General features: G+C 35.4%; 1 protein-coding gene across 1 annotated transcript in view; it reads right to left on the bottom strand.

Moving 5' to 3' along the window:
* The window catches only part of myo1eb (myosin IEb), a 99,605-nt gene that overhangs the window by 5,043 nt on the left and 68,268 nt on the right, over positions 1-26,294 (bottom strand). The window contains exons 15-23 of the mRNA XM_028793949.2: positions 25,315-25,400; positions 22,760-22,841; positions 17,304-17,509; positions 13,129-13,273; positions 11,822-11,936; positions 11,322-11,491; positions 8,025-8,170; positions 7,393-7,539; positions 6,978-7,135 (exon numbers count right to left, since the gene is read on the bottom strand). Of these exons, the coding sequence (XP_028649782.1) occupies positions 6,978-7,135; positions 7,393-7,539; positions 8,025-8,170; positions 11,322-11,491; positions 11,822-11,936; positions 13,129-13,273; positions 17,304-17,509; positions 22,760-22,841; positions 25,315-25,400 (1,255 nt within the window). The remainder of the gene's footprint in view (positions 1-6,977; positions 7,136-7,392; positions 7,540-8,024; positions 8,171-11,321; positions 11,492-11,821; positions 11,937-13,128; positions 13,274-17,303; positions 17,510-22,759; positions 22,842-25,314; positions 25,401-26,294) is intronic.

Here is a 26,294-nt window from a genome sequence, read left to right as displayed (position 1 = left end):
GATGGGCAGAAAGTGCTACGTACTGTTGAAAAAAGTTTTTTGAAAAAATCTAATGGGTAGTAGCCGATAACCATAACAAGCTAAAAAAGCCAGCGTTATAAACATTGTGAACATGTGCAGCATGTACAAACAGAACTACCATCCAACCAGCACACAAGTATTTTTTTAATTTTTTTAATAGTTTTGGGGGTGGTGATCAATACCAATAGCAATTATCATAAACCATATTTTATTTTCATACTGGATAGTTAAAAGAGCCTATCTAGCTTTAACAAAGTTGCTCTTCACTGCTTTTCATCAGTTCTTAAAGGAGGGATACCCTTATGGTTACGTTCTAACATAAGAAAAAGGAAATTGTGCCAATAAGTGGAAAGTAGCTGTGGCTTCATCCACTGCAGCCTCTGTTTTGTGCACGTCCCTGCAGTTTTGTTTGTGTATGTGCTTTTGACACACTGCTCACCAAGGGACTAATGTATAAACAGAGCGTACACCTGTTTCCACGCTCACATCACAATATATAAAAACTAAACTTGGCGTAAAGCCAAGCACATTTTCACGTCCGGTCAAACCATAGCATAAGCAGTGCTACTGTTCCTGTGTGGTTTCCCTTTATTTGTTAGATTCACATTCTTGCCGTGGCTTTATCACATACACTGAAATTAACCGCATATTGTTTTTTAGCTCAAGGCATCTGATTGTAATCAACCTGTAACCACATAATTGTGCACCGAATGGCCAGACTATTCCATATACCATAGCCACTTTAGCGTTGTTACTATCAGTGCCCCACTCACAGTATTTTAACCCACTGTATCTGTGTGTGGAATCACAGCAGCTGATCAGAAAGCTCTACCACAGATTGTGTCAACAGTGGGGAGAAATATTGTGATAGAGCTTCTATAGCACACGCTGCCTCAGCCATTCGGCAAACGCTTCAGAGCTTTTCCTGTATGGACCCCGTGGTTCAGAAACCGTTTCATCCCAAGGACTCTAAACACACTCAATCAGTCCATCAAGTGCTCCTTGTAGAACTATTTGTACTTATAAGTACAATTACTTCACTGTAAACTTGCATTACAGTTGTAATATTGCACAACCTGAGCCACTTATGCTTTCATACTGTATATTTTTTTTTTAATCCTATTATTATAGTTGTTGTTATTTTACTATTTTATAGGAAAATAAGTTTATGGAGGATTTGCATATTGTATCTCATTGTACTATACAATAATAATAAAGAAATTCAATTCAATTGAGAGCGCGTATTTATAAATGATGATAATGACTGGCTTCTAAGTCAATTTAGATTTCCAGGCGCTATCTTTGTGGAGCTCTTGATATCATTTTAAAGATGAAATGTATTAAAGTATATATATTACATTATGCCCTGTGGTGGGCTGGCGCCCTGCCTGAGGTTTGTTTCCTGCCTTGTGCTCTGTGTTGGCTGGGATTGGCTCCAGCAGAACCCCGTGACCCTAGAGTTAGGATATAGCGGGTTGGATAATGGATGGATGGATATTACATTATACAGATACATTTTTAACTTAATTTAAATAATGTATATTGTTAATGATTAAATATGCAAGGACTTGGTGGTGCAGCTTCAGTGATGAGCTGGCACCCCATTCAGGGATTGTTCCTGCCTCGCGCTGTATACTTGCTGGGGCTGGCGAGATCCTGGATGGATTGATGGATGGAATAATTAAACATGTACTACAACGATATTTCAGTGTTCCTTAAAAGTTTTGAAGAATCGGCGATCTAACCTTACAGATGGCTTGAAATTAATTAAAGAGCTGACTGTTTGCTGACTGGTTATTTGGAGAAAGAAAAGGAAGGACAGGAATTGGGGGATAGTATGTTTGAAAGAGACAGTACTGGTACAATAAATTATTTTATTGAGGGTCGTGCACAGGACAGCAATCATCTTGCGGGAAGCAGGAACAATCTCTGGAAGGGGTGCCAGCTCGTTGCTACCACTACAGCAACATGCCTCCACATTTTATATATGCTTTAATATCTATCATCATGAAAATTATATCAAGTATACATCTTAGTATTTAAATTGTTCAGAGAACTGTAACATCATGAATGTAATGCATTCTGTGTCCTGTTGGCAGAAGAGAAAGCCCATTTAAGAAGCACCTACTGATTCACACACGTAAGAGTACATAGAATACGAAGCATTTAATGTGCTACTTTAGTTACGATGGGATTTGAGAAACTATTAAACGATTTTAGGATGAAGTTTATGACGTTCTACTGTAATGATAAAATAAACTACATGATTAAAAGTGGAAATTGACTTTTTTTTTTTTCCACACTGTGTCCCAGTTTTTTTTCTTTTCTCTGTACCCTAATACACTTCCATATGACACTCAGACGGTGGGTTATGACTCGCCTTTTCACGGCGAATTTGATATCTGACCACTTCTTATTTATTTCAGGCACTGTGCGACTTTCTGAACTTCAACTTTCGAGTTTCTCCGCCACTCTGTCACTCGATAACTTCCTTTTGTTGTTTATGTCACTGCTTAAACCAACAAATGGTACTTTTTCCTTGCCTCTACTTGGTATTCGCTGAAATTCTTCTTTTTTCCTCCGTGCTTTTGCCATTGTCTTTTCACAGAATGCAAAACAAAAGGGGCTATTTATATTGATTTGCATATTTGAAGAGGCGTAATTCTGGGAGGAGTCGGGGTGGAGCAACATGTGCGTGCACGAGCGTTACTTTTCACATTGACCGGGATTTATGAAGCAGAAAAACATGGAAGTTGGCATACGCACAGATTTACATACCTGGATTTTTTTGCACATTTCCACTTTTGTCCGTACGTCATGTTTTAATGTGAATTCTATGCACAGTGTTATACATGAGGCCCCAGATCCTCAATGTTGGAAAATGGTAACGAAAACGCCTGTTTTATCTAGCACTGTTGTCTTTCTCTCTTCTCATTTCATTTTTCATTTTCTGATGCATATTGATGTTTCATGTTCCATTTTCTATGAAATTACATGAGTTAAAAACTTTTCTGAACGATGTACATCAGAGCAAACTGCCAAGTTCACTGGCAGAACAATAACTTTCTATTCCTGACTTGCCAGCAGCAGACCAAGACCTTCGCAGTCAGAAATAACTTTAGCTTCAGGAACATGTCTGACATCAACAAAACAAGGACATACATGTCTGTAATCCAAAAATCTGCTTTTAAAATCAGAAAGTGCAAAAGTAGCACATGTATAGCTTTAATGAGACCTTTAACTACAGTTTAGTAACTGTGACGCGCTATGCTGTGCAAATAAAAGCAATCCGAAATTTAAGATGGCAGGTATAAATAAAATCCTGATAAATTATATACGGATCAATATATGAAACAAACATTAAAAGAGTCTTTTGTGAAAAATAGCCTGTCATCACGGGCCAATTGTATTTTGAATACGGATGATGCAGACCACATTAAAAAGGGCACATGGGCTGAAGTGTGACACACTGGCTCTAAAGTAAAGTTGAAAATGGATCAATTAAAAGCTAAAAACTAATTACTTGTGGTCTTGGAAATGTTGGTTGTGTATATTAGATTCTGTGTCCGTTTAAATGCTTTCACTAAAAGTTCACTGGACAATTTTTTGCTCAATAAATTTTAATACATTTTAAGTAGCTCACAAAACTCAGAACAAGAAGCGTGAAACTTGTTTGTATGTGGACTCTCCCCTTTTGTTTATAAGTACAAATAACACATATGCATCATAGACTATAGCAAGTTACTAAAACTAGTTATTGTATCATTTGTTTAACTATTGCTGCTCTATAAATGCAAGTCTAGGATCACCGCAGCTATTCCAATTCCTGATATCTTTCATTTTTATTTATATTTATCTAAAGGTGAACACCTCACGGCATTACATGTACTGGCAAAATATTGGTTAAGTATTTGACAAAAAAAATAAAATAAAATGATGATCTTCAGTTTTCTTCTTTCTCCTGTACAATATGTGAAGTAGAAATGGAATTATACATAAATGCATGAAGTGACGTGAAGGAGTACGGTTATTGCCATAACATGATGGGTTTTAGGGGCATTTGAGCTTTCATAGGGTTTTCATTTCATTTCAGAAATGTTATGTTCAGAAATATGGTAAGCCTGATACTATACCGATATAATTTCTGTGATATTTAATGTTCATAATGCTATTTAGATTAGTTTATTGTTGTAAAGGACTCTTCATTAAGTATAGGCTCAGAACACTGTAACAAGTTCACAGGTAAAATGCAATTAGTCTTAATTACATAATGCATACACATAAATACGCAGATTAGTCTAAACACACAGTGAAACAAAGCAGTTCCACACTGATTAACATTAATGGAACCTACCAATATCAATTCATTAAAATTACTGTTAAACTATTAATTCTCAGTTGGGATTTGGTTGTTATTGGAAGGTAACAAAGTTTAAATGGTATTGCTACCAAGGATGTCCATAAGCACCAAGACTACAAACGATGACATAGTATCCCACAAGATAAAAGGGTGCAATCAGCCTCTCTGGGTACAAATATATGTAGGTTTTGGAGATCATTTTTAAACCATTACAAAATAAATAATAGCTATTCGTTTCAGTCCTGAAGTCATTAAATACAGTTCAAATTTATAAAAGGGAATTAATGCTAGTTGTGGAGCTGTCCTGACTTAATGATATCAATGGCTGACTAGCCAGCAGAATGTTCTGTGACTGCTGTTTGTTATGTGGCCATGAGCAATGTGTAAAGTTCTATATAATTAGCATGTTTCTTTTTGATCCTTCTATTTTTTTTTCTTTCGCCACTACTTTTTGATTCTCTCTTTTGGACTGGGGAAAAGGAAAAGTCTTGCCCTATTCATAATCCTACCTATATAAACAATCAAAACAATGTTCCTCTACATGACAGAGTAATCTTACCATTGAATGCGAGGTAAAGACATAGGAACAAGCAGTGAATTCACATTTGTCCTAATCTTATTTGTTGGTAGTGATTGAGACACATTCATTAGATGTGTTGTGATGTTTAGGTGAACTACTTAACATGTAGGATGGCATTGTGGTGCAGAAGTTAGTTCTGCTGCCTCCCCAATTTACCATCCCAAGTTCAAAATGTCATGTCTGGTCACTGTCTTTGTGAAGTCTACACAAACTTTGACTTAACTCACATCTCCATAAAGATGTGTGCTTGGTTAATGGGAATTCAGAATTGGCCCTATGTGAGTGAGTGCAAGTTGCTGTTGAAGCCAGCCACTGACTGTGCCTGAAGTAGGTGCAGTATAAGTCAGTTTATTTTTTTTACCTCACAGCAGTTAGACATATACTTCTGAATGCCAGTTTCCAATAAAGATGGCCTACTTGAAAGTGCATGTTTAAAACAGAAGTGGTAACAACGGTTTAATTTCTAGCATTAGAGGTGTGTTTTTTGTTCCTGTTGCAGCTTTGCACTTACCTGTCTCATTTATCATATTATGCTTTGCTGTTGATGAAACGTTGACGATCAATTCCTTTTGAATATTACATATAAATGACCATTGTAATGTTTATTTGCCATTAATTTTCATCTTATTAAAGTAATGCTGATCATTGTAACAAAGAATTATATATACAGTATCAGCTACAAATTCTATTAAAATTCTACCTTTAAAAATTTTAAACCAAAAAAAAAAAAAAAAGTTGTAACCACAATGTCCTACATTAAGCCATAAAAACAAATATAAAAAATATAAAATACATTATTGAATCTATAGTACCTGACAAATGTTTTAGAACACCCCTATTTTTCAATTTTATTATTAAAATTTAAGCAGTTCATGTCCACTGAATAACCTGAAATGTTAGAAAGATAAATGGTAATCTACCCGAGATAAAAAGTTTAGATTACCCAAACTGAAAAATAATGTCATTATTAGAGTTATACAAAAGGTTTTTTTCAGGGATGAAATTATGGGTTAACATCTTGCAGCAATGGAAGTTAATTAAGACTTGGAAGTTTATGCAACTTATATTTCAGGTTGTCAAAATAATAAGATACAGCTAAATCTTAATTATACAATATTTCTTCAAGTTAAAAATTCTGAAACAATTTCAATATCCACTAGCTGGAAGAAAACAAATCCTGTAATTTAAATTAGCAAGACAAGGCTATAATGTCACAGAAATTGATTTAATTTGCCTGCTTATCTCTGAAAAAACATTAATGTATAATAAAAACAAGAACTCTATAATATTAACAGCTTATTGTTAAGCTGTTCGTGTTCACATACAATTTATGGTTTGACATATCCTTTTCTCCAACATGTATTTTCCAGTTCCACTGTATATCCATAGGTGTTGGTGTATAAAAAGGATTTACTGATGAATTCAACCTAAATATCTTCAACAAAAACAACTATGTCACAATTAATGTATGAGGTCAGACAGCATGACGTGTGTATATGAGATCAGGAAAGCTGATAATCCCCAGTCCAGCTACAAATTCATCAGCTTGAAAGTCTTTGACTGATAAGTTTGTGAATCTGTTTTCCCAAGTTCTGTATGATGAAATGTTATTTTTTCACTACACTAAATTACTGACACTATTCACTAGTGTTTTCAGAAATCCCACCCCACTATCACCCCAATCTGTCAAAAACTCTCACATAACATTTAATATACTGTTTAACCACTTATGGTATTATAAAAAAACAAATACGATATGCTAGCTAAATATTAGATCACAGCCATACACTAAATGTCAAATTTCTTCTGGAAGCAGTTTGTAGGGAAATGGAGTCATACCCTCCAAGCTTTTTGCAAGAGAAGATATTTGAGGAAAAATATTGTTTTAAGGATCTAAGCCCTTTTTAGCACAAACTTTGTGGGTAGTATAGCTGCAATACATTTTTCATTTACAAGTAATACAACAACAATTTCAGTCAAGTCTGTTAGAGAATTACAATAGAAAATCTGACTCACTTGAGTTCTTTGGAAGGCCCTGTCCAATGGTGACATTCAGCACTTTCCCAGTTGGTTTAAGGACTGCTTGCTCACCAGCCCCCATTTGAAACTGTATCTGTCTCGAGCCAGCAGCAGCCCAAGGGCCCCATCCTTCCTTCTTGACTTTAAACTCCAGTCTAGCAGGGTTTTAAGAATACAAGAAAGGTAAGACAGGGTGGAAAGAAGTGATGTATTAGTTTAAAAAAAAGGCTTATTATATATAACATTTTTCATCATGGCTAGGCACGTTACAGGACTATAGTACAATGGTTCATCTACGGTTTACAGTTTAGGCAAATGTAAGCTAACTGATTATCAGTGTCAAATAAATATATACAGCATTGTGGTGATGTTAAGCTGCAAATTTGTGAAAAGTCTGGAAAATTATACTTACAGGTTGTTGAACTTAAATGATAATCTCCGCTTACATTTCTCTTCATACCGCTTATACAGAAGGCTGAAAAACTCTGTCTTGAAAGTAGACTCTAAAACACTGTCATATTGTTGTTCATGGATGATGAAAATATCATCTTGTAGTGTGCTGTAAATTTAATTCACATATTAACAATTATATCACTCAATCCAATACAGCTAACAGGATTTTTTTTTTTTTTACTTCTCCACTCAGGTAGAACAAAAATGTGCAAGATTTACAGTTCAGTAGAACATACATAAAATGTTCATACAAATGTAAGGCAAATACATTTTTTTCATGTTAATTACATCAACTTATGACAATAACAGTTAAGATAAGACTACTTTGATGTGTTAAGTCAAAAAGAGAACAAAAACTGAATTCACTGATTAACCTGTATCCTTATTACATGAGAATTCAATACAAGCTAATGAAAAGCACATTAGAGACTGGGCAGGAAGAACGAGTACAAGTTCAGAACAAACTGCCAACTTGTGCTTTAAAGTACATCTCTTTTCAGAAGTTGTCATTTGATCTTATGGTTATAAAGTCAGACTGTCCATGCCTGAACAAGCTTAGGTTCACAACCATTGCTTAAGTTTTATCCTTACCTGAGAGAGACAGACTGAATTTTATCAATCTCAATTTTCCTTTTCAGTACTTCCTTGATCATCCCCTTTTCTGGACCCTGCTTCACCTTCTCGCGTCCAATCAAGTAAAGAAACAAAGGTGTCAGCAAGAGGTCTCGTTTAACTGTCTGTTTGGGGAAAAAAAAAACAAACATTAAAATATATTAAATGCTATTCTAGTTGTGGTTATGATAATGTGTAAATGGGTTTGACGGTCTCTTTACACCAGCACTGACACTGGCACGTTTGGTTGGTTGGTTGGTAGGTAGGTAGATACTTTATTAATCCCAAGGGGAAATTCACAAGAAAATAAATAAAAAAACAACAACATGTCCAGAGTTACACCATTTTGTATTGACATAGAGAGCTAGACCTCCTCCTTTGTGCTTCCCACAGGTACTTGCGTCTCTGTCCGCTCTAACTGTGCTAAACCCAGGTAGCTCCACGTTAGCATCTGGGATGGTGGTAGTTAGCCGCGTTTCGCAAAAGCACAACAAACTGCATTCTCTGTAGGTTCTGACATTTTTCACCAGCGCAGCCAGTTTGTCGATCTTATTTGGTAGTGAGTTCACATTTCCCATGATCACAGAAGGCACTACTCCAAGTAAAGCTTTCACTGTGAACATTAGCCTAGTTTCTGACTCCACTAATGGACAGCATAGTACTAAAATCTTAGGATATTATAATGTCGTTTAGAAGACAGTTATTTACTGTGTCATCTAATTTTTAATATTGTGGTACAACAAGAACCAAAATATTTTTAAAAAATCTATAGGAGTATGTCTATAGGTGGTGCTTTAGTGCTTTAAGGCCTTTTCTTGTATGTTTTACTTTCAACTTCACTATATTTGTAAATTTTACAGATCCTTCACTTTTCTATGAAGAAGCCCAAAGTGTGCCATACAAAACAAAAGTATGATTTTTGTCTGTACTGTAGGTCTAAAAAGATGGACTGTAGGATGCTGCTCTCCAACAGGGCTTTATCCTGCTTTGTGCCATGATGTTAAGATAAGTCCCAGCCTCTGTGTGTGTAACCAGTTTCAGACAAACTTCAGATAAACAGATAACCAGACAAACTTGATCCTAACAGGAGATAACACTGACTTACTTCAGGTCCCAGAAGTGTAAGTTCATTTCTAAGGTAGTTTGTACTTTACATACAATATTTGTCTGAAGGTAATGTTTAGGTGGGAGGAATGTTCCAATTCTTATATGCAAATACTGCATCTGTCAATCTACTGCACCTAATAATAAAAACCCTTGTTTCTAAAATAGTAATGTCAGAGAAGCAAGTTTTCATAACCACCTACTGTATGTAACATGCACTCATTTTAGCTAAATGATAAATGGCTACTGATATACAAACACTAATTAAACTATTCTGTATGTACAGTTAGTCGTAAACTTACAACCTATGCCTCTTACGATCATTCGTCTTATGACCGCTACTGTTTCTCACAGGCAAATGACAGTTTTCACCATACCAGCTCTGAATACTGTGACTCATTTATCTCGATTTCAGTTTATTCCTTACAGTGGTTTCAACTTGGTTCAGTAACATTTGTCTTAAAATTACAGGAAGAAAGGCAATTGATTGTACCACAAAAATGAAGGTGATCAAGCAGTATGAGGAAGGAAAGAAAGCAAAAGCGATCCCATGTGACTTTAAGTTACCCCATTGTAACCGGTGTTCGCTGTGCATGCTGCACTGCTACGCTCTGGCTTTGAATCTAGTTAACCTCTGAAGCTACTTTGTTGTGTCTCACAGTGTGCCGGTTCATACGAACCACCATGAACCACACTGAACTCCTTTATCTGTTAATATTTAATATTAACAGGCTGAAATGTTAACACAATGAACACTAGGAGAGGCTCATACTAATGATGTAATATAACACAAAGAAAAAATTTGTGAAGCTGTTAAAGGATCGGCACCCATGCAAGCAACCTGAAAACAAAAAAAAAAGTTCATAAAAAGAGATTTCGATACAGTACTATACATACTGTCAGGTTTAAATACATATACCGGTCCATCAGAGCCAAATGTGGTCATAAATCGATGACTACATGAAAATTTATATTACAAACACTGAGTGGTTAATCAATAGAGAAGAGAAAGTGCACATTATGACCCAATGGTTTATATAATACTATATATGCTTTCTTGATATATTTAAATGCTAATTTAGTTTTGTCAGACATTGACAAAATATATGTTTAAATATGGAAAATAAAACACCTTAATATTTTATATTTTGCTGATGACATACAGCAGTCTGGCTTGCTGAAGTAGAAGACAAAGTCTACAATCTTTATGACTGAAAAAACTCTGTAGGCAAGTCTACAATTCTCATTGTGAACAATAAAGAATGCTAAAAAGCCTGTGTTCTGAAAATCAGAGGACAAAGAACAAAGGTTAAAACAATAAAAATAAAATAAAGCAAACACTAATCTAAATGCATTCAAGTTAGAAAGACTACTGGCCCCAAAACCACAAAGAAACCGAAACAGAAAAAAATATCTTAAATTACTAATCACGGTGCACAAAAACCATCTTATGTGCAAATAACACTTGGGCTCCAAATCAAGCCTATGTAGAAAGACAGCCAAAGAGAGATGTGCAGTGCAAAGATTTCTGGAAAAGGATTAGTCTTGCCACTGGAAATGCTTGAAAGATACAGCAGTTAACTTATTAAACAAATAACAATGTCCTGGGTTTGAATCCTGGGCTCTATTGTAAAGAATTTGCAAATGTCACCGAGAGGTTGTCTATTGTCACTCTCATTTTATTTTTTTTCTTCCCAAAGACATGCATGGTACATTTACTGAACACTTTAAATTGGCCTGGTGGGTAGTATGACAGTATTCTGAAATGGGAAAGGCACACCAAGCTAGTTCACTAATAAACATGACAAGCACATCTTTGGGTTAGAGAACCAAAATGAAAACACAGAACAATACTCATGCTGACACAGGAAGAACTTGCAAATTCAGCGACTGGGCCAACATTCCAGTTCAATGCATAGAAGTTGTAAAGACACAGTGCTAACCAAAACAGTACCATTGTTATTTAAATATTATCAAAAAGGTACTTTAGTGTCACAGAATTATATTCTGCTTCCAAATACTTTACAATACTTATAGATATCTGTGCAACAGCTAACACATTTCTGATTAAAATGCAAAAGGTTAAAAAAGCATAAACACTAGGTCCTACAATTTTGCACTTCGTTTTAGCAAACAATACTGACATATCTTTATCAGTGTTAGAACTCTCACCTTGAAACGGCGATCATACTTAACGACAACATCTGCAAAGTCAATGCGCTCCCGTCTCCCAACAAACTGACGAATCTCAGGATGGTTATCCATTCCAATGTAGTCTCCCATGAAGTTGCGATTAATACTGTTTCTACGACGCTCCTTCTTGTTAAGGACAATATCTGAGGCTATAAGTGAAACAGCAGAATCAAAATTTAAAAATTAGGAGGATTTGTGTAGCGTGCTTTATTTTTGTAAAACAGGAGAATCAAAAGAAAAAGAAAAAAATTCTTAATGCAGGCTATACTTAAATATACGAAAGTATACATTCTCTCTAAATAATTACATGCTTTACATGCATACAGCATGAAAATTTAACTGAATAACTTAACTGCAGAGCACACCTGTTTCTGGTTTCCTGCAGGTCATTCTTGGGTTCTAAGAGGTTTGATCATCTACACTAAAACCCAGTTTCTCTCTCTCTCTAACTTGTCAGGGTTCTTCCACTAACAACTTACCTTCTTCCCTCATACGGATATATTTACGGACTGCAGTGTGTTTCCTCCAGGCTTTTTGAATGACCCGGGCATAGCCATTATATTTCCTTTCTCGCATTTCCTCTAACAGGAACAACTGATGGAAAATCAAATTGAAAACATTTATTAGATATGCAAAATAAATATTTCATAAATTCAGGTTTTGGAGATCAACCTATTAAATGGGAATTAGGCAGGCTCTACTAAAAGATTTTAGCTTAAAAAATGCTGGTTAAGGGACGGATCACTAACATGAGTGGTAATGAATGGCAGACAGTATGGTGTAGTGGTTAAGGTTTTGGACTTCAAACCCCAAAGCACTACTGACACTGTGTGACCATGAGCAAGTCACTTGACCTGTCTATGCTCTAACTGGAAAACTAAAAGAAATGTAACCAATTGTATCATAAATGTTGTGAGTCGCCTTGGATAAAGTCGTCAGCCAAATAAATACATTTAAATGAGACTGGTAAGGTACTACATGAGATTATTGGGATTCTGCTTTGAAGACTGAGCATTACAAAAGACAGAAAAAGTAAACTATTTTCCTTAATGATTTGTTTATTATATTTACCCTGATATTATAAACATACACACTTCCTAAGTAAGTTCAAGATGCTTGCCCTAATAAAAAATAGTCCAACACCATGTAAACATTTTTCAGATTATGAAAACTATCGGTTTTCAGACCTTCTAAATTCAAATCAAGATACTGTGAGGCAACATATGCACCCAAACTTAGCCATACTAGGCCAGTTTAATGTTGTCAATTAAACAAACATCCACATCTTTACGATGTGGGAGGAAAACCAGAGTACACAGGAAGAATGTATAATCTCTCAAGTAATAGTGCCTCGGTGTTTCAAACTCTGGAGCTCCGAGGTAGCAGAGCTACTTACTGTGCAACCATACTGCTCCACCATGAAAATTAGTGAATGCAAAATGCAAACATTGTAGCAAATATTGCCTCTCTATATTTGTATGCATTTTGCTCAGTAAATTAAAAGATTTATTCAAAAAGGATGCTGAGAAGGCTCAATTTAAACTAACAAATGTGTAAAATAATTCTATCCCATCATTTCTAATAGAGTGTTTAATTCAACACTGACAAACAAATTTCATACACTTTTAACTACATCAGTCTGATAACTGAAAATAATTTTACACATCCATTTTGGTAAGGAATTTATCTTAACAAATCAAAATTATACTGAAATAAAAATCTGACAAAACTATTTCAGTAGACTTAAATGCCCATTCCTTAATGAAATAACCATTATTTCACTTACCGATTCAGGCGCTTTTATAAAAATCTTTGACTTGCCCAGCTGGTACTGGTCACTCTCCATATTTACAGACCGTAACAGATGAAGGACCCCTTCACGTTCCTCTCCTCGCCAGCATGGCCATGTCTCACGAGTCAAAATGGCATACCTGAAAACAGGTTTAATCAGTTCTTATACTGCTATATTCAGGTATACAAAAAATATAATATTAAGTGTAAATCTTAATATAGTAACACATTTATAAAGAAATGATCAACCTGCACTGTAACCCTTATTGATAAACACAATGAAACAAGTTATCAAGCACCTTGTGTTACTAATTAATACTGTGAGCATTTCTCTTAAAATTAAAAACTAGAGAATAAAAACCCAGCTGTTCATTTGCTAGTTTGTATTGTCACGGTTGAAATCCTTAGAAAGTTTTCTATTAATTATTCACAAAGAATATACTGATTGCAGTTTGTTTGTTCAAAAATGAAAACCCTGAAATCACTGTTAGGCACTTACTTAAACTGAAACACAGTAATGCATACAGTATGACCTGTTGTTTCAAATCATTGCTTGAACTCCAATGCCCATTTATCCATACATTCAACACCGTTGGTCACATGGAAAAGAATGTAATAAAGGAAAAAAATAGGAGCTGATGAAAATGATGAAGGTTCAACAGCTAAACTGTGTTTCTTATTATTTTTAGGATGGAATTCATTTTTAATCTTTTTCTTTATGTATCCCTCAGTTATTTACATTTACTCGTTTTTTTGTTTTTTTTTTAAACTTTTATTGAATTTATTTAAAGCATGTAACATTCCATACAATCAAGTCAAACTAGATTCAATTCAACCCCCACCCATGAGAAAGGCTAACAGTCAGAGTAAAACTTTTGAGAGTAGTATAGAGGGAAACGAGCCTTTCTCCCCAATACAAGTGCTTATTCTAAAATATTTTTAAAAACCTGGCAGGGTTTAATTAATAAGTTTTGAACAGATCCTCTAAAAGAGAATTAGATTTTTTTTTTCCCAATTTCAAATAGTATATAACATCAGTTACCCACTGACTTGGCAGAGGTGGGTTAGGATTCTTTCAGTTGAGCAAGACAAGTCTACATGCTAATAGTGAATTAAAGGCAATTGCAGTTTGTTTGTCCTTCTCCACTTTAAGTCCATCTGGAAGTACACCAAACAAAGCTATTAATGGATTAGGAATGATTGTGAGACACCAAGGTTGTCCGATAAGCATTTAAATTTTTTTTGTCCAGAATGATGTTAATTTGGTACACACTCTAAACATGTGGCCTAGTGACGCAGGAGCTTGATTGCAATATTCGCAAGTTGGATCTTGCCCTGGAACCATTTTGGACAATTTTAACCCCTTAACCGCCCTCTGCCGGATATATCCGGCACCATTGTTTTATTGCTAACGCCATACTGCCGGAATTATCCGGCACATTTGCCTGTGGTTATGTGAATGCCTGGCACGTAATACAACTGACAGTTTGGCGTGGGAATTATTACTACGTTGTATTTCGACAACTCTGCGCTTGTATTGGCCGATCACGTGATGTGATTCGAAAGTGAAAGCTGTGAATATGGCGAAACGTAAACTGACTTCAAGTGAGGCTTTGCAGGCGATTTTGGACAGTTCTGATCATGATTGTAGCAGTTCTGAAGAAGATTTTAGCGACAATGATGAGCAGCAACGTGCGCTGCATGATACTGTGAATGAAGACGCATCGGATGACGGCGATGAGTGGGTGTATCCCCAGCATCTCAACTGGACTGCTGCCCGAGGTGAACTACCTTTTCTGCATCCGTTTGAGGCAACGTGTGGCTTTATTGTTGATGTAAACAATTACACTGCTGAGCAGTTTTATGAGCTCTTTGTGTCACCTGATTTAATCAGACATTTTGTTCATCAGACAAATCTGTATGCAGCACAGTTTATTGAGAAAAATCCCAATTTACCTCCACATTCCCGTGTTCGTGCTTGGTTTGACACTGATGAAAACGAAATGAAAAAATTCTTTGGGATTTTGATGTTGATGGGAATAATCAGAAAACCAGATATTGAGATGTACTGGTCTACAGATCCTATGTATGCAACACCTATTTTTGCAGCTGTCATGACACGTAATCGATTCTCTTTGCTGCTGAAATTCTTTCATTTGAATGACAACAGAAATGAGCCAGATAAGAAAGATCCAAACCGCGACCGCTTGTTCAAGCTACGTCCTTTGATTGACCATTTATTTGAAACATTTCAGTTGCCCTACATGCCAGGACCGTCAGTTGCAGTTGATGAAAGTTTATTATTGTGGAAGGGCCGCTTACAGTTTCGACAGTATCTACCATTGAAAAGGGCACGGTTTGGTATCAAGATGTTTTGCTTAGCTGAGAATTCAGGTTACATTTATAGATTTCGTGTATACACTGGCAAAGAGGATCCTATGAGTAGTATTTCAGCAGTGTTGCCAGATGAATGCAAGGACTTTGGACTTTCAGAAAAACGCTGTCGTGTCTGTTCAAAGAAGGGTCAGCGTAGAGACGTCAAGACCTTCTGCTCAAAGTGTCCCAGCAATCCAGGACTTTGTGCAGTTCCCTGCTTTGGCCTGTGGCACAGCAAACTCAAATACTGGGAATGAAACTATGATTGACTGAACTACTTTTGACTTTTGAATTACTTTATGCGTTTGCCCATTTCTAGAACTTGCACAACATTTAGTGGTCAATACTGCTTGAATAAACGTAAAAAATGTAAAAAAAAATGTAAAAAAGTAAAAAAACGAAAATTGTTCAGATTTCGCCTGGCGTGGGGAATATTTAGGGAGTTGGCGGTTAAAGGGTTAAACGCGATAGATGTGCTTGATAAAAAAATTTTATGATGAATAATTGAGTGCTTTGAGTGAATTCTGTGCATGGCTGCCTTCCAATCCTTTTCTGAAATGTTGAGTAAGAGATTAATTTTCCACAGTATTTTGGGATCTTTAAAAGGAATGGACTTTAAAATGGTTTTATATATTATGGAAATGCTTTCTGAGTCTTCAAGACTGATCAATATCTATTCTGGAACAGAAATAGGTGGGAGGTGAGGAAATTTGGGCAGATTTCGTTTAGCAAAGTTTTTAATTTGGAGATAGTGGAAAAATTGTGTTGATGGGAAATTAAATTTAGAGTGTAATTGTTAATAGGATTCAAAGACATTATTTATATACAAATCTCTAAATGATTTAATCCCAAACATTTGTCCAAACATTAAAAACTGTGTAAGTTTGAGAGGGTGGAAAAAGGTGGTTATCATGTAGAAGTGACACAGATAAAATATTCTCTAACTTGAAGTGCTTCCTACATTTGTTTCCATATTCTGAGTGAATGAAAGACAATTGGGTTGTTAGTATATTGATGATAACTTGTATTTACTGGTATACAAAGCAAGGAATACAAAGAGGTAATGCAGGATTTAATTTCTATTGCAGACCAAGCTAGTGTGTATGTTCATCTATTTGTGTCAATGTCCAGGTTTTTATAGCTTGTATGTTTCAAGCACAGTAATAAAACTGAAAATTAGGTACAGCCATGTCACCTTCTGATTTAGGTCATTGTAGGGTCGCCCGTTGGATGCGTGGATATTTCAAATTCCAAATAAATGATGTTATGATTGATTGTTAATGTATATGGAGATGTTTTGAAATAGAAACAGAAGCTTAGAGAGAATATTCATCTTCATAGTGTTAATTCTTCCTGCTAAAGTAAGATGGAGGGTAGACCATTTATACACATCTGGTTTAATTTTGTCCATGTAAACAACAAAAGTTTGTTGAAAAAGAGCTTTATATTTACTCGTGATGTTTACACCAAAAAAATTATTTGTTTGATGCCTTTATCCAAGGCAACTTACAACATCTGAGATACAATTGGTGGCATTTACTTTGTTTTTTCAACTGGAGCACAGGCAATTGTGATCAGTAGCAAGTGTATGAAGTTCAAATCCTTAACCATTATGCCACACTGTTATGTCTCTTTTGAATAATATATTAAATATGCTATAAGTCCTTTTTTTGATAGAGTACGTTTTAAAATATAACACTGAATAATAATCATCACTGAATATTTAAGATGCATGACTGCAAAAGTGACCCATCTTGCAACTAACTTGTAACCCCCTTATGAAAAAAGTTAAACCTCTGTAAGAACTTCCTGAAGATCCGTCGAAAGGCATAACCAGCTCGCCGCACACGGATATTCTCTCGAAGCCCCAAATATTCCACCTGATGCTTGACACGACTCTCCTCCCAGTCTCTGGATTTCTTTGTTTCATTGGGTTTGATGCAACGGATATAATGGGGAGTGCATTTCATGAGAGTATTGACCAGGTCATTTGCCTGTTTCTGTGCAAGAAAAAAATCAAAAATGGAAACATATTATCTACATTTCCCTGTTTCAAACAAAGCTTTGTAATTAATAATTTTCAATGTTATCAGTTTTCGGAAATTACTACATTTAAAATGTTTTAGTAATTCTTTTTGCAAAACACCAAACTACTGTAAACACAAATTAGGTAACAAATATGGTTAAGACTGTGTAGTGTGTGCTTGTATATTAAGCGCTTATTTCTAAGAGGTAATAAAATGAATGCAGGTACCTGCAAACTCATAGCTTTGTATTTACAGTAATCCCTTGCTACTTCGCGGTTCACTTTTCGCGGATTCACGACTTCGCGGATTATATATGTAAGCATATCTAAATATATAACGCGGATTTTTCGCTGCTTCGCGGGTTTCTGCGGACAATGGGTCTTTTTACTTCTGGTATTTGCTTCCTCAGTTGGTTTGCCCAGTTGATTTCATACAAGAGATGCTATTGGCGGATGGCTGAGAAGCTACCCAATCAGAGCACGCAGTTAAATTCCTGTGTGCTGCTGATTGGCTCAGCGACGGAGTGCTGCATTAACCAGGAAGTCTCATCTCACTCATTCAGCATTAACGTGCTCTTGCTACTGCATTCAGGGGATTATCACCTTCATCGTCATCATGTTTACTGCGCAGCATATTCATCACCATCATCACGTCATATATAGCTACGTGTACTTCGCTATACAGTAAGTGTAAACTTATCTACCGATTTCATATTGCTTAGCAGTTGTCCCTGTTATTAATAGAGTAAAGAGTTGGTTGTAAACAATACAGGGAGGGTTTAAAAACGTCCAAATACACGTTAAATTATTAAATAAATATGGTGTCCCTACTTCGCGGAAATTCAGTTATCGCGATCAGCCTTGGAACCTTTCTCCCGCGATAAGTGAGGGATTACTGTATTTGTTATTTATAGGCTATCCTTTGCAGTAAAGCTTCTTTAAATATAAATTTTACATTATATTTTTTAAATAAAAAAATGTCAACTGTTGGTAGTGAAGTGATTTGCATTATTTAAAAAGTTGCTTTACTTGGTTACATAAAGATAAAACAAATTACTGTATATGCATAACATACCTTGACTTGTACTATACACATTGTTCTATGTAACCTACCATCCTATTAACCTTCTTAATTGTTTCTATATACTGCCTGGATGTGGACAGGTTCACCTCTGACTCCTTGGTCCTTCTTATATACTGTATTATGATCACTAGATCTTAATGGTTCAAACACTCGCTCTGTCTTACTTTCTGCCCATTTAACAACCATTTCCCTGGTTTACCCAAGTTGGTAGGATGCTCCCACCATGGAATTCAATCCTGATTATTACAGAGTAACAAAATCTAGACAGGCTTCGGCACGCATTGGTATTTTAACTTACTTTGGAAAAAGGAGCAATTAGTGATGTTACATAAGTGGCTACTCTCCCACTTTTTTATTTGTTTCTATTTTGCTTGTCTCCTAAATAATGAGTACATGTCTATGTTATACTCATCCTCTCAAACCCTGTCTCTCAGATTCTGCAAGGTTTCTGTTGCTATAATATCATTTTTGTGCAGCTACATACAACACAGATTCACTGATTTTATTCTTGATACTTTTAAATATGTTACTATTTTATTTTGGCTTATTGCCTGTAGGTGTTATTTCAAAGCAACCTTGAACAATTGTATTAATACTACTGTTCTTTACTTTATGTGTAGTTATAAAATTAGCCTGCACTAAACTCCTGGCCTCTCTGTTCCCTAGTTTAAATAATCCTTTATGCATTACCCATAAATTTGTGCCACTTCAGTTTACTGGGGATACAAATACCATCTACTCCAAATTTCACCCAAATGTCCAATAAAACCTATATATTCTACACTAACAAAAAAAAGCCACTTGTTAAACCTTCTAATCTCGGTGTGACCTGGACTGGCAAGAGGCACAGACAGAACTCTTGGCAACACCTCTTTATCATTTCTGCTCCTCAGCTTTAAATATGTCCAGCACAACCAGAAGACTATCCTTAACAATGTCATTTGTTGCCATGTGGATAATAACAAAATGGATCAGCTTCAAGCTCTACCCAGCTGCATATTCATCTGTCCAGGTAGGTCATCCACCAGTGAACCAGGAAGGTAACACGCCATATTAGAATTCCATCCCTGAAGCCATCCCAAGTCTTAATTATCTTGATAATTGAGTTCCTCCGCTATCTTTACTTCCCTCTATCTGAGGATTGGTTTTGAGAAGACCTCCACCTACCATCTCATTATCAGCATCAGCACCTAAATACATGATGTCCTGAAAACATTTGGGTACTTGCACCTTTGGGGATGAAGCCCTTTAAATTAAATCAAACTATGACTTACCTCTCTTGATCTGTCTGGCTCTGCAGTCATCTCTTGTATCATTATTTGCCTAAATGACAACTTGGGCATATTCCTTCAATTATAAAATATGCCACAGACTAGTTACTCCCCTTCTGGATGAGCAACCATGAGCATGAAGTACTCAACTACCCAGCATCTCCTTCAGATAAAGGCCATCTGAACTTATACCCCCTGAAAGCAAGTCTCTGAAAAATCCATCATCATACAGAAATGTATGGGCCTCACTGTTAAAACGGACTGTATATTTTCTTACGTTTAAGCACATGCCCGGACAGCTTGGGTTCATTTTTGATTTTCTTAATACAGTATTTTAATTCATACTGTATGGTTTAATTAATTACATCATTTTGGTAAATTGTCTTCGGCTATTGTTGTCACTGCAATGTTACTTTATCCACAAAAAGCACAGAAATGGCAAAGGGCATGAAACCGTGTGATCTTTAGAATGCTTGTTAAGATAGAAGATATTAGTGTCATTCCCTCCATTACTTGCATAATGTGATAAGAACTTTAACCCATTTTTGATTTCATGTTCAGAAATGCTACCCCATTTGAAAGGCAAGCAATAAAAAGGAAAGAAAAACAGGATTGTCTCTGTGCACCGTTTGTATATTTTAGTGATTTGTTTTTCTTTTCCTTTTTATTTTACCACTCTTCTGCTACATTGTTAGAATGTCTGTTAAAATTTGCCTAAGAAATCAAACATTCATTAGTTGAATTTGCAATTACTGGGATTTCAGATTGTGGCAGAAAACTGTGCTCTGGCAAAGTTATTTTCTAAACCTATAATACATACCGTACTTGTTATTGTATTAGTTTGTAATCAGCTTGGATGTCTGTGTAAACACATACATGTGTGATAGCGGCTGCTACTCCCTACTTTTTTTCCCCTACTTTTTTATCTAAAAGGCGTCTGCTAACTATTTAACATATGATTTGCTACCCAATGAAAGCAACTGCTTCTTCAAACTTTATAATAAAACGGCACTTCTGTCAGGTGACAATACACTGTGTGTTTGATCTAAATAGTCACAATTTCCACAGTATCATCTTTAAGTGTTTACATATTAAAAAAGTCCTATACTTGGTATCATTTTGTTTTAAACTGCAGTCTAGGGTTGATATTGCGCTTTGTGTTGACCTACCTCAGTGAAAAAAGGCATAAGGTTGAGTTCACTGATGATTCTAAATTTGTCCAGTATTGTAATTTTTCCTTTACAGCTGATTCTACCAGGATTTCATCAAGCATTCAACAACTGCATTTTAAGCAAGCTAATAAAATGGATTGTCTATAGTTTTTAAAAAAATACAAAGTTGTGAGTTTTATTCATTTGCATTTGTAAAGACGCATGTTAGCTGCAGACATACAATTATTTTTAGTATTTGTATTACCAACGGACTTCTTGATTTTTCAATTAACAAGCATTATCTCATAGTTGAAGAGTTTGATGCATAAAATCACTGCAATTTTATAACTGTCATTTTTTAAAATTACCATACAATGGCATTTCCAGTCAACAAAATTCAATTCATGAATGAATACAGAGGCTGGGAGCATGCACTGATACAGTGCATTGGCATACCCACCGCACAAAAAAATCACCCCAGGATCCCAAATTAGGATCTAAGCACACCTCAGCACCACACTAGTTTGAATGGAGTGGCTGAACAGATATTGCCTATTATATAAGCATTAATCTGAATGTTGTAAGCTTGTATAGTGCTAATACATTGCCTTTTTAAAACACTCCTTGCATGTAAATTGTGTGTTTTTCAGTTTTCGTGTTATTATGTTTTTAAAACAGGACTCTTATACATCAGTTGTTTATTTCTTTTAAAGGGTAAATACCAGTCAAAAATCAATTTACATGTGCAGTGATCTTTTTAATTTTCTGTATAATTTTTGGTTAGACTGAGTAACAAGTAAAAATGAAGTTCTGTAGTATGGCAATTGTTTATTCAGTGTAACTAAAATAAAACAAGATTAATAGCTATAAAATAACTTGGTTGTGTGACATATGAACAGATCCAAGTTTGAATCTTGTGTCTGTTTTTAGTTTCTCTAAGGTTTGCATAATCTTTCTAAGTCTAAACGGGTTTTCTTCCCCCAAATGCTCAGGTTTTTCACGCCACATCCCCTAAGGCATAACTATTTGCTCAATTTGTATATCTCTAAATACACAAAGCGTGAATGTGGGTATGTCATGGATCAGCACTGCAATGAACCTGCACTCTGGGCTGGTTCTGATCTTGTGCCCAACTCTGCAGGGATAGACTCTAGTCTAGCTCCTGAATTGGATCTTGTAGGTTTGAGAATATAAATGTGAGTAATTTTTGTGTGCGCCAGTTCTTTTTCAAAGATACATGAGCAAAGAGAACATAAGGAAATACAGAAAAACAACACTATCAACTTAACAGTTCCAAAAATGTTGAGTGCAAGGACATCAGTCCGACTTCATATATCACTTAAAACAGACAATGGACAATTAAAAAAAAATGAATAAACAGATAAGACATAGGAAACACACTGTAAAAAATTAAAAATTCATATCCACAAATTTGCATGCAACAATTAACATGAAGATGTAAACAGACTTCTTAGAACATGCAGGAAAAAAAAAGACAAGAAATAAAGAATATATATACATATACAAATATCACAATTTTATATGCTAGCTTTAAATGAATATCTATGTCTTGAAAACCACAAAGAAGTATAATTAAATGTATATAAAGTATTTTATTAAATAAATATGTAAAATAAAGCTACCTGAAAACAAAATACTGCTTTCATTACTAAATATGTTTACTCACTCTGTGCCAGCTCAACTCTAAAGTCACTTACTTTGATCTTGCTGCTGGCTGTGGTGGGACGCCCTTTCTTCTCTGCATTAAGGTTCTCTGGAAAGAGGTCCTTAATAAAGCAGCTAAACAAAGAAGTAGAGTTTTTATAACATTTTTATTTTATTGGTCAACTTGCTTCTGTTTAGAGAGTTATTAGGTTTAAACTTCTTTTCACAGGATAATTTCTAACAGTCATGCTAATTTCATTCTGCTTTAGGGATTAAAAAGAAAAGTATGTATAAAGCCTTCTTAGATCTGAAAATACTCTCTGCATGCTTATAACTTTCAGAAAAAATATAATAACTTAGAAACAGAAACCAGAAAGCCTACACTTGCAGGCAGAAAAAAAAAGGTAAAAAAAATCTATTACACCCTTCAGGGTTGAGATGGTGAAACAGGTGTCAATAGTTTGACAACAGTAGTAATAACATCCCTTAATTTGATTTCCTTTTTATTAGTAATTTGTGTGGGTCAAAAAACAAAAGCGTTGATGTAGAGCTGGTGTATAACTTAAAAATCACAAAAAAGCACAAATACAAACACAAATAGTAAAACCCAGGCAGTCAGGTCATAATTAGTCCTGACTCCCACGTCCCCAGGATCAAATGATGCCAGGCATGTCACTTGTATCAAGGTTTGTCATTAACTGGATTTATGGAGGTTTCTGCTTTCACTGCAATATTCAAACATAAAACAATCTGCAGGCCAAAAAGCATAACCTCTTGCACTGCTAGTCCTATGCTACGACCTGCAAAACCATTGGGCATATTTAACCAGTGCTAGAGTTACTTTCTAGGAAAAATCTTTACACAGCTGAATTACAGCTTTCCTGTCGAGCACACTAATTTCTGGATGGACGGGTTCTATTCTCAGCACAATTAGTCATTGAATAGTTCCCTTTTTGTGATCTTAGTACACATCTTTCATTCAACACACCACAAAATAAATAAAGCAATAGACCATGACCTAGATATTTCAATAATCATTCCATATTGTTTTTTAACAAAGTTAATATGGTCTGCGAGTGTTTTGCAAGACGAGCGAAAATTTTTAGTAAATTTTAACTTGATAAATGAGCGAGGTCTTGCAATATGAGTAGTACGTATACGCTTTGTCTGCCGAGCATCATGTGATCACAACTGAGCTGATGGTTCTTCTCTCTCTCTCACTGCAGGATTGTGGGTAATCGTCTTCCATTCTCGGTCTCAGCTGGTGTACCTCACTCAAATAGTTAACATCCATACGAGCGTATACTGTTTATTATAGCATTGTGACCACGTGTGTGTTGTAATGTGTGAATCCTTGTCTTGCACCCCAAAACACGAAGCCGAGTCTCAGTACTTTAGCAACACCAGCTTTATTCATTTTGAAACAGGAACAGCACGGTTATTTATTGTAGCGGGATCTGCCACTCCCCTATACACAAACACAGCAGTCATTCAGGGTCATGGCCAGGTTAGTGGCCAAGTAATACTGTGCCCTGCATTTATAATGTTCCTTGTATCACCCATCAATGGCAGGCACTTATAGCATGTCCGCGATCTTTTCGGATTCGCTTTTACCACCAACTGCTACAGTGCTGGGAGCCTAAAGTTGCTTCGGGACCCTCTTCAACGTGTCATCCCGTTGGGTGGAATGGAATGGAGTTTAGAAACCTTACAGTGCATAAAGCATTTTTTTAAATTTTGTGTCCAAGTGTAGTGACTCTTCAGGCAAAAGCAACTGTCATTGGATAGGTTCCTTGTTAAAGTCACAAAAAAAGAAGAAGTTTCTAGTGAGCCAACAGATAGCAGGGATTCCGTTAGTTAGAGTGAAAGTCGTCCTACACAATAACCCTCCTCTCTCTCGTCTCCCTCACACCAGCCATGATTCTTTTCAAAGGTAAACTGCAGGTTAATTTGTTTTATGTATTTTTACTTTATATTTTGTATTAATCATTTTTATATGAATAGTTTTGGGTTGTGGAACAAATCATCTGAGTTTCCATTATTTCTTATGAGGAAATTTGCTTTGATATAGGAGTGCTTTGGATTACAAGCACATTTCCGGAACGAATTATGCTTGCAATCCAATTCAATTTAGGGCTAAGAGGGTGGAGATTATCTTGAGACCACTTGGCACAAAGTGGTGAACAGGACTGACAGTAAGCAAGTACAATATCTAACGGAATTAAACAAATAACAGTATTTGTTCTGTATAGAATGAGATCTGTACATTTTCTTGAATTGAGCATTTGTGTTGCTTATTTTCAAATTACAAGCAACACTGTGTGAGACTACAATGTCAGAATAAAGGAACTCTCAAACATTAACGCAAGCTTAGTAATAGCAAGTTTAATATCTAACACATTTTGAAGATTTGTTGTACAGTTAGCCCTCATTTTTCACAGATGAATCCTTTAAATACAATTCTGTGCTCCAATAAATCAAGCTTTACCATCAGTCTACATAATTTTGTTGATGAATGGTATGCATGCAAGCTCAAGTTAAATACAAAGACATCCATTAACTTACATAAGTTTTTTTTAGTTAGTTTCCAAGTGTGTAGAATACTTACAACTCACTAGACTGCATAAGCTCTATCAGATCAGTAAACAGTACATCACGGTTTCTTTCACAAAAACCATCCACATCATAAGACACCTAAAGCAGAAATAATTTTCAGTACATCTACCTCATCAACATTTATTAACCAGTTTTTAGTTAATTTACAAATAAGTTAAAAAAAATATTCAATAAACATATAATAAAGCAAAAAGTAACAGCTGTAAAATTATACAAAAATAGAAAAAAGGAAACTATCGTTCAACTCTCTCTTATCATACTAATTGTTTATAAATTGCGTTCTCTTATCATATCTAAGCCATTATTTAATGAGAATTTTATTTTAACCAATAGAAATAGTTAAAGTCAAGCATTATTAAGTGATTATATATTTCCAACAGAAAAACTGAAAAGACATATTAGGCAAAAATATACATTTTTCATTATACTTAGTTGATTATATGATATTAGCATAAATTGTTACAGGCCAATCTGACATGTACATAAAATATTTAAACTGAACAAAATAAACTTAATTCTTCTCAAGGAGACACCTAACAGCCAGAGATGGGTGGTAACAGAGGCCATAAGACATCTTCAGCTATTAAAAGTATTACGTTTTCTTATTTTCCTGACAAGAAAATCCAGCCAAAGTTATGTTAGGTGTGATAATATACCACGCGAAAAGCTGTCTTGTCAACTAAGTTTCACAAAGTCTACATATGATTCAAGTGTGATTGTCCTACAGGAAGAAGAAAAAACATCTGATCATCCAAAATGTACAGATGAACAAGAAACAGACCTAGAGAATTCTCTTACACTGTAAGATTTTGATGTGCGAGGTCTTATTAGGTGGATTACTGATTCACTGTGTAAAGAAATGACAAAACCCAGAATCATTAGCATTGGAGAGACAGTGAATGTAGGAAGATACTTCTGTCTGAATCAAAACAATCAAGTCCACCAACATTTTATAACTGTTAATTAAACAAG

This window comes from Erpetoichthys calabaricus, chromosome 2, assembly GCF_900747795.2.
Source record: "Erpetoichthys calabaricus chromosome 2, fErpCal1.3, whole genome shotgun sequence".
NCBI lineage: Eukaryota > Metazoa > Chordata > Cladistia > Polypteriformes > Polypteridae > Erpetoichthys > Erpetoichthys calabaricus.
Note: the sequence above shows the minus strand (reverse complement) of the source record. Positions and strands in the feature narration are given on the sequence as shown.